This window comes from Corvus brachyrhynchos, unplaced genomic scaffold (assembly GCF_000691975.1).
Source record: "Corvus brachyrhynchos isolate BGI_N302 unplaced genomic scaffold, ASM69197v1 scaffold99, whole genome shotgun sequence".
In the NCBI taxonomy this organism is placed as follows: Eukaryota; Metazoa; Chordata; class Aves; order Passeriformes; family Corvidae; genus Corvus; species Corvus brachyrhynchos.
The window spans coordinates 207,431-216,525 of NW_008239778.1; the positions used below are offsets into that span (position 1 = coordinate 207,431).

The following is a 9,095-nucleotide window of genomic DNA, read 5'->3' on the forward strand; positions in this document are numbered from 1 at the left end:
GGGGTGTTTGAGGGTGATTGGGAGGGGGTGAGGGCTCGCAGGAGGTGTTTGGGGTGCGGGTAGTTGGGGAAAATTGGGAAGGAGTTAGGAGGCTGTGAGAGGGTGTTTGGGGATGAGGGTGATTGGGAAGGAGTTGGAGTGTGGGTTGGGGGGTGGTGAGTCACTGGGGGAAGACTGTGAAAGAGTTGGGGGGGTTGTCAGGGCAGAGATGTGGGGGATTGGGCTGAAGGGACAGCTGTGTGAGGGTATCCAGGGCAGTTGGGAAAGGGGAGACTGGCAAAGGGTGGAGGGCAGAGGAGGGAGTGAGATTGGGCAGCCCAGTGCATAGTGGGGCTCTTGTGGGGTAGCCGAGGGAGGCACAAGGTGGGGAGCAGTGTCCCCCTGGCCTGGGGGCTGCTTCAGCCCCTGCAAACCCTCCAAGCTGCCTCTCTGCTCCAAGGAACCGTCCCGAGGGCAAAGTGCTGGAGACCGTGGGGGTGTTTGAGGCCCCGAAGCAGCATGGCAAATATGAGACAGGCCAGGTAGGTGGTTCAGGGTGGGGCACAGCTGACCCTGCAGGCTGGTGCCACAGGGATTGGGCAGCCAAAGGATTTCCCATAAGGAAAATCTCAGCAGCAGCAGGCCAGGAGTTTCACAGTTCAGTGCTCCTTGTCTGTGCTGTGTCTGCAATTTGTCAGTCATCTGGCAATAGCAGGTTGATAAGAATCTGCAGCACAACGCAACTGCTGGACAATGGCATTTACTCTACTGGTCCTGTTTTGGGGTTTTCTCCCTCAGGAATTCAAAGAGACAACCACTAAATTTGATAAATAACAACTACACTTGTAATTCCTGTCCTTAAGGCTCTCAGATCTGTTTCTGAGCAGTCTCTCCTTTCTGCTGCTCTATTACTGCATTACTGGTTTAGTCCTTCCCTTCTACAGGATAGAGATGACATGGATTTCTCCTCTCATCCCAAACTGTGTTCCTTCTTTCTGCTCTGGGTAGTCACAGTGGTGATTGTCCCTGTATCCCCATCCCACACATTAAATCCTTTGTAAATGTTTGTAGTTTTACCTCAGTTAACAGATTTTCAAAATGATTCAACTGTAATTATTTGTTCCTTCCAGCTCTTCCTTCACAGTGTGTTTGGCTATCGAGGAATAGTCCTGTTTCCCTGGCAAGCCAGGCTTTATGATCGGGATGTGGCTTCTCCTGTCACAGAAAAGTAAGGATTTGAGGATTCATTCTGGTTCATGTTGTCATACTGTTACATTTACGTTTTGTAGTGAGTTTCCTTTTTGGGGTAAACAAGTGTTTTTAAGGAGGGCAATGGGTCTGTTTGTATGAGTGTAAACCGGGAGAGGTGCTTGAAGAGGAGATGCTTCATTATTAAGTACTGAGTATTAATTTTGTGTTAATTAGAGACAGGATGGAAGTATGAAGGGTGAAAGTGTGCATGTGTGAAGGAAATAAAAATCAATTAAAAAATCATGCTCCTGTCACTTTGTATTCTACAAAAATCCCTTTTTGAGTTAGATCCAACAGGAAGAACCTCTGAGCTGTTGTGCCTGTGCCAAACACCTCTCATGGTCATCTCAGCTCGTCTGTCATTGTGTGGGTGGCTGATGAAGCTTTGGTTTGGGTGCAACCAAATGATTACAGGCTGTGAAATGTGACTTTAAAAAAAAAAATCATTGCTTATGAGTACTTGGTTCTGGTAACAAGAATTCGCTTCCATCCTGTGCTTGAGCTCAGAGTTCTGCTTTTCTCTTTAGGAGCGAGAATGTGGCAGGCCATGGTTCCAAAGAGGTCAAGGGCAAAACACACACTTACTACCAGGTGTTAATAGATGCCCGGGATTGTCCACATATAGTAAGTAATGAGCAATCTTGCTATTGAAACTTGAGTATCTTCTCCTACATGAGTGGTTCAGAGGGACAGACACTGAAAGAAAATGGCTTTGGTGGCTAACTGGATTGGGTAGGATTTTTGGATAAATTTATTCTTCAAGGTATATTTTTCCCTGAGAAAGATCATCTGGAAGGTCATGTGGCTGTTTTCTGGATTGTGTTTCCCCTTTCCAACCTCCTTTCCTCTTCCTGGTGTCATTCCTACACTGTTGCACACAGGTCATTGGGAATGTGGGCTGCAGCTCTGAAAATGCTCCTCGCTTGTTTGAGTGGAGAGTTAGCCTAGAGGAATTAAATGGAGAGAAGTTCTGAGGTGAATTGGTTCGATGAAATAAACATTACGTGCTTTATAAACCCCAGTAGTGAACTGAACTATGACTGGAAACTGTCCTGCAGCAATCCACACAGAAAGACATAAACCTCCCTGTTTCTCAGTCCCAGAGATCACAGACGGAAGCAGTGACGTTCCTGGCAAATCATGATGACAGCAGAGCCCTCTATGCCATCCCAGGTGAGCAAAACTCCTGCAGCCTCTGACTATTGTGAGGTGAGGTCAGAAAAGTCATCAGTGGTCAACTCCTGCCAGAGAAGCAGCAGTTCCTGCAGGACATTCTGTAGTGGATCTGTCCATAGCTTAGGGCTGTGCTGGAGACGACAGAGTGACTAAAGTACAGGAAGCCCTTTGCATAGCTGGAAGCTGGGCACTCTGTGATCAGACACAGACATGTCTGATTTAAATCAGAGCTCTTGAGACACAGATCCCATACCAAGCTGCATATGGGCTGTTCTACTTTGTCACCAGGACAGCTGGATTTATTCCTGTCCTGGGCATTTCCTGCCCGGATTGCTTTTGGGGCAGTGCAGGCACTTTGCAGGGCAGTGTGTGTTTATCAGAGGAGTCACTCCATGAAAAATCTCACAGGAGAACACTGCCAAGAGTTATTCCTGGCACGTCTCCTCCATTCTTCCTTGCAGTTGTGATATTAGCTTTGGCTTCTGCTGCCAAAATCCTTTTCCTAACTTCTCACTAGTGTGATCAATTTTTCTGCCAGGAGACTTCTGAGCTGCTCTTTGCTGGGGAAGTTCAATGGCTTTTGGGTTTCTTTTTCAGGTTTAGACTATGTAAGCCATGAAGACATCCTTCCCTACAGCTCCACTGATCAAGTGCCCATCCAGCATGAGCTCTTTGAGAGGTTCCTCATGTACGACCAAACAAAAGGTAAATTCTGGCTTCACAGGGAATTCTTCAGAGCCACGTGCTTGCAGTGCTCTAGAACAAGTACCCAAACCCCATCATCTTGGATATGGTATAAAAATCACATCTGCCTTGGGGTTTGTTACAGTGAAGCTGCCTTTGAATTTTTTTAAACTATGTGAAAGGAATTGTTTTGAGGGAAGAGCACTCCAGCTACAGTGTTGCCTCTCCCCATGAAACCTCACCTTTCCCTCCCCACAGTCCCACCTTTTGTAGCAAGGGATACTCTGTGTGCGTGGCAGGAGAAGAACCACCCCTGGCTGGAGCTCTCGGATGTGCACCGAGAAACCACGGAGAACATCCGTGTCACCGTCATCCCTTTCTACATGGGCATGAGGGTAAGTCTGGCCTGCTCTGTTCATTCTGCCATTTGCTTCACTGGCATGTTTTTGTAAGACCAGTTTGCTGCCTGAAGGTACTTTCTGCATACTGAAGAAGTGACATTTAACCACAGTTGCAGTTTCGTTCTCCTGGGTATAAACATGAAATTGTTTTGTCATGTATTTTTGGAGAACAGCTCCTGCATATTGGCTTTTGCTGGTTATCAGTAGGATGAGAAATAACCTGTAATGTTCTGCACAACGGTGCTAGCAAGATATTTAGGAAGGCTTGTGAATTGGTCCTGTTACTGCCTCAGTCACGTGAGGTGGCACTGGGGCCATCTGCTCTGTAACAACAGACACGTCTGTTATCCTGCCCAGTGATGAGCTGGGGTTGCCTGCCTGTTTCCTGCCTCTAGTTTGGCTTAGAGGGTTTGGCTAAAGCCTTCTGGGTTTAGCTGATAACCATGTGCTCTTTATAGCACAGAACTCCACGTGGACCATACAAAATAATGCGGCTCCAACAGACTCCTGAGTGGGAGAGCTGGGAATTCCCACAGCAGTTTGATTTCTGAGCACGGCTGATGGGGAGCCTGAGCTGTGGCAGGTGCACATTTTGGTGTGGATTTGCAACTTTTGTGGAGTCCAGCTGATGTTTGTCCTAAAACAGGTGCCTGAAGGCCAGGAAAGGGGTGTTTCTAGATCTGTAGAAAGTGCATAATTAACATGGAGATGAACCCTGGGTTGTCACGGGATCCTTGCAAATCTCCCACCTCATGATTACTTTAGAGCACAGCCAGTGCCAGGCTCTGCTGATGGAAGGCCTCGGAGAGCAGCTGTCTGTGCTCATGTGAGTTGTCTGCGTCACCCTGGCACGGAGTGAGAGCCCCTGTGCTGGTGCTGTGCTGACAGCTGAAGAGGTTTTTGGCACCACGTGTTCAAGGGCAGCTGCTAAAGTCTTTTGTTTCTCTTGACAGGAAGCCCAGAATTCCCATGTCTACTGGGTAAGTGCCTTTTGTGTCACGGAACAGCTAAAGGGAAGGAGTTTATTTGCTGTGGCATCACTGCTGTGTGATAAGCTCTGAGGGAGAGTAGCCCTTGCCTGGAAACTGTTTCCCAGCATCAGCTGTGGGTTATCAACTGGTTGCAGCTGATTCCAGCTCTTGATAAGAGTCTTTCTTCTGTCCAGTGGCGCTACTGTATTCGCCTGGAGAACCTGGACAGTGAAGTGGTGCAGCTCCGAGAGCGACACTGGAGGATATTCAGCTTGTCTGGCACCTTGGAAACAGTCCGGGGCCGTGGGGTTGTAGGAAGGGTAGGTACCACACAGCTTTTTTTCGGGGAAGCATGGCCCTTTGCTGGAGTCCTCTCGCTTGCTTGGGTGGATTGGCCAGTAAATTGCTTAGTGGGCACTGGAAATAGATGGAGTGGGAAACCAGCAATGAAGAAAGTCACGTGAGCTTTTCATCTGTTGTTTGCATGAACTGAAACTTCACACTGAGTATTGGAGAATGATCCTAAATGACTGGTGATGGGAAAACTGGAATAATAACGGGATTCTGGCACTACTCAGTTTGCTGTGTAATTGGCAGTGGTGCTGGGCTGTGGGTCTGTGGTTGTTTCTTTTTTTTCCCCTGCTGTATAAATTTCCTCTTGATGCCTGTCTGGGGTAGAATGTTAAGATTGCTGATGCCCAGTGGTCTCTTGTCTTCTCAGGAGCCAGTTTTGTCCAAAGAACAGCCAGCATTTCAGTACAGCAGCCACGTCTCCCTGCAGGCATCCAGTGGTCACATGTGGTAAGAAGCCCTTATTGCTGCTGTACAGTGTTTTGGCTGTAGGATCCCCCAGCAGCAAGCTGGGGTGTAGTTTGCTGCCTGGGGTTGTGGCTGAAAGCTGGGTGGAAGTGGACTGGACAAGGGCATATATGGTAGCTAAAATGTGGTGAGCTTTTCTATAGCTGTATCCCAGTTAGTGTTAAGATGATCTGTTGGTTCTCTGCACCAGGAGAGGTTCCAGGATAATGTATCCTCCTGCTGTGGTCTGTGCTAGACTGGATTTAAAGACATGAAGCAGTTCTCCCTTTTGGTGCTTGGTGCAAGAGCCAAGGCCTTGTGCTGATCATTCCCTCAGCAGCAGGGGTGTGTGCTCTGGTGTCCCTCTCTTGGGAGAGGATTGGGCTTTAACTCCATCCCTGTGCACTTCTGTGTCAGGAGTTGGCATGCAGGGGTTTTCCCAGTTTAGACCAGATAAGGCCTTCAGTCTAACTGGTGTTTAAGTCTCTTCTTCTGTAAGTGCAGGGAGGGAAATGCCCAGCTGAGCTGTTATTTTCCTGTGCCTCGGGGTTAAAGCAGTTTCCCTTTATTTGCCTTTTGGCTTATTTAGTGCCACCTCTGTGTGGACAAGGATTGCACAGCCACCTCTTGCCTTCTGTATGACAGGTCTTCCTGCATTTTTTAAGTAAATCTCCTTCAGAGTTAAGCTGCCTTTGAGTTGGGAAAAGCAGGAGAGCAGCTCTTTGCATACAGGGAATACCATGTTTGCCATGTGAAGCGTTTTGAGTTGCCCGAATGGATGCCCTGGGGAGATAAAACCAGATGGTCTGGTAGTTCTTCCCTCTCTGCATACATCCTGGTGAGAAAGAGACAAAGGTTCTGCAGCTCAAAAGCTGCTCAGCTTGACTTCTGGTGTTCAGTTGTGTCTTCTCTGTCCTGAGAACCTGTTAATTTATCTCCACAACCCTCTTGCCCATGTCATGTTCTGCAGTACAGTTGTCTGTAGTTGAGAGCAGTAAACAAATGGTTGTACCAGGACAGGCAGGTTCATTTCTGACGTGCAAAGCCGAAGCTATTCTAAATTACATCTGAGGGGATTTCTTCATGTCATAGACAACCAGTGGAGCTCCTGCTAAGAAATACAAATCTGAGTTTACGTGTAACCAGCTTGTAAAAATAGCTCAGATGGCTCTGTCTCCTGGGGAGTGGGAGTTGTGTAAACACTGCTGCAGGTGCGTGGAGGGTGCTTGACTCCTGTGGGCTGCAATCATCACAGCTTTGTGCAGGAAATGTGTTGGTGATGTGATGTAAAACTGCCCAGGAGTCCTCCATAAGTGAGTCATCTTGGCAGCAGATGTTCTGCAGCTGAGCCATGTCCTTGCTGCTGGACCAGCCTTGCAGATGGGCCCTGAGGATATGCAAGAGCTCAGGTCTTACCTTCTTGCTCATCCTTCCTAGGTGTGTCTGTCCCTGGCCTCAGCGTGATCTCTGCCATTATTTTTGCAGGGGCACTTTTCGATTTGAGAGGCCTGATGGCTCCCACTTTGATGTCCGAATCCCACCCTTTTCCCTGGAAAGCAACAAAGATGAGAAGACCCCTCCCTCCGGCCTTCACTGGTAGATCAGAGCGAGTGCCCAGACCCACGGAGGCCTGTGTGTGTTGTAGACCTTTGCCTCCCCTTTATGCTGCAGCCAAGAACACGGAGCTTTTAAACATTTTAAACCATTTTTGTTTTAACTGTTGTCTGACAGGGAGGCTTTTTTTGGAACTTTACTACTGGCTCTCTCAGGCTGCTTGTAAAACATAAGCTGTGTTACAGGTAACCTTTCCCTCTGTGGCACCTGCTGGGCTTGGGGGATTTAGATCTGTGCTGCTGCAGAAGACTGGCTCCCCCTCAGCAGGCCTGGACCCTTTCCAATGTGTTGTGACTTCTCTGCAATGTGAGGTTTCTCTAATAAACTGGCCCTTCCAGTTGCAACCAGTCTTCCTTCCTAAACCAAGGCCATGCCTTTGCATCCAACCGGTCCCAGCTTGTTGCTCCCTCCCGTGTGGAGTCAGCCCAGAGTTCTTGCTGCTTCAGAAGGAGCTGCTCTTCCTTTAGGGAACAGGAATGTGAGCTCAGCTTTCCTGCAGTGCAGCTGCTTTTTGGGATTCAGCCAGGGTTGGAGCACCCTGTGAGCTGCACTGCTCGTCACACAGCTTGTCTGGGCTTTGTGCTGTGATATAAACCCTGGTTTTTTTAGAGAAGAGGGTGCAGAGGGGACAAAGTGGGTGACAGATGGTGCTGAGCAGGTGCTGTCACGGTGTCCTGTGTGTGCAGAGCACCAGGCTCTGTGTTGTGATGGTACAGGAGAGCTGAAGGGAGCTCTTCCCCTGCCAGGGCTTTGCTTTGCTGCAGGGATTTCCATCTCAGCTGCTGGAGGGTTCTTCCCTGCTCACACTGTGGCTACATCCATATTTCCTTGGTGGTTTCAGCTTGACAGGAATGCTTGTTTTCACCCGGAATGCTGTCAGCCAGTGAGGCAGTGCTTGGCTTTCTGCTTGTGCTTGCTCTGCTTGGCAGGTTGTGATTTTTTTGGTAGCCGGTGTCTGGAGGGCCCTGCAGGACTGTGCAGGTCAGTGAAATCCCTGTAAGATGACAACATATGGACGTGTGGGAAAGCCAGAGCAGCTCTCAGCAGCTCTGAGGATTGCAAGGATCATCAGCCTCCATGGTGTGGGACCCTTCTGGCTGTCCCTGGGTTTCCAGACTTCAGGGTGATTCAGAGGCAGAAGTACTTGGCTTTGTGATAACCTTAGGAAAGAAAGTTTCCAACCTTCCTCCTTCCCCTAGTCTTGCTTAAATGACAAGGCATAACTAACTCACGGGATGTTTTCCTTGATTAAGAAGTATCTCAGTTATTCCCTCTTCCCTGGAGACTCCTCTGAGCAGCCTCTTTGCCTTTGGCTCTGCAAGGCAGAGCTGTGGCAGTGCTGTGGGCTGTCTTGGCTAATGGACAAAAACAGCCTTTGGGAGAGACTCTCATGCTGTCCCACAGCCAGTGCATTCCTGTACAGAGAGACTTAATCACTGCAGTGTTCATCTGTCACCAGTCTCTTTAATTTTGTGTCTTCCTTGCTCTCAGGTAGTACACGATCGTATTTAGAGTTTCAAAGGTCTAAACAGCCAGTCTGCTTTTAGGGGTAGAAAAGGATCCCTAAAGACCAGTTCACAGCTGACAACCCCCCATTGCTGCTCTCTTGCTGATTTCCTCTCAGGAGGAAGAGGTGGGAAGATGCCTCAACTTCAGAGGCAGCAGGAACCTCTAGGAACCTGCTTTTCCCTTCCCATGCAGTTGCTCAGTCGGGATGGGAGTAGCAGCTGCCCTGCTTCCTCCTCGGGCTGCTTCAGCTTTACTGGCAATTGCAGCACCCCCGTGAATGTTTAACCTTGCCCCTCACCCGCGTTCCTGGGGTGCTGTGGCCCTAATGCTTCCCGTAACCAGCAGAGAGCTGCATCCCTAAGGGAGGGAGTGATGCGGGGGCAGGGGTTCTGCTGCGTTGTTTGGGGTGATATCCCAGCGCGGCTGGGTACTGTGCTGTGGCCTGTGCCCAGGAACAGACATTCCTGGCTGGATAATGATTGGCAAGACCGAGGTCACGGTGCTGCCGGTAGCAGACGGGCCGGGGCACCGTAGGCACGGTTTCACCCAAGTGCTTCATCCCTCGGGACCCTTCCCGGAGCGCGGCCGAGCCCCGTCCCCCCTCTCTGTGTAAATACCTGTACAAAAGAACCAACCAATAAACCGCTGAACGAACGGCTCTGGCTCCCGCCCCTCATTGCCCCGCGGCGCTACGGGCACCAACTCCGCTGTT

At 49.4% G+C, this 9,095-nt stretch overlaps 2 protein-coding genes across 2 annotated transcripts in view; both read left to right on the forward strand.

Moving 5' to 3' along the window:
- The first annotated feature begins 112 nt into the window (after nt 1-112).
- On the forward strand, nt 113-9,037 carry POLDIP2 (DNA polymerase delta interacting protein 2). Its single transcript, XM_017742948.1, has 11 exons — nt 113-118; nt 348-521; nt 1,110-1,207; nt 1,758-1,854; nt 2,328-2,403; nt 3,004-3,111; nt 3,349-3,485; nt 4,445-4,471; nt 4,657-4,782; nt 5,184-5,263; nt 6,746-9,037. The coding sequence occupies exons 1-11, from the start codon at nt 113-115 to the stop codon at nt 6,858-6,860; spliced, it is 1,044 nt and encodes a 347-aa protein (XP_017598437.1). The 3' UTR covers nt 6,861-9,037.
- TSR1 (TSR1, ribosome maturation factor) overlaps nt 8,859-9,095 on the forward strand; it is a 7,271-nt gene continuing 7,034 nt past the window's right edge. Inside the window, 1 exon segment of the mRNA XM_008640409.2 lies at nt 8,859-8,891. Within this exon segment, the coding sequence (XP_008638631.1) occupies nt 8,859-8,891 (33 nt within the window).

Bases quoted from the DNA above. Each gene is read 5' to 3' on its own strand.
- POLDIP2 (XM_017742948.1), top strand. The intron at 1,208-1,757 runs GTAAGGATTTGA...TTTTCTCTTTAG, and splicing joins GCTTCTCCTGTCACAGAAAA to GAGCGAGAATGTGGCAGGCC. The intron at 3,112-3,348 runs GTAAATTCTGGC...CCCTCCCCACAG, and splicing joins CATGTACGACCAAACAAAAG to TCCCACCTTTTGTAGCAAGG.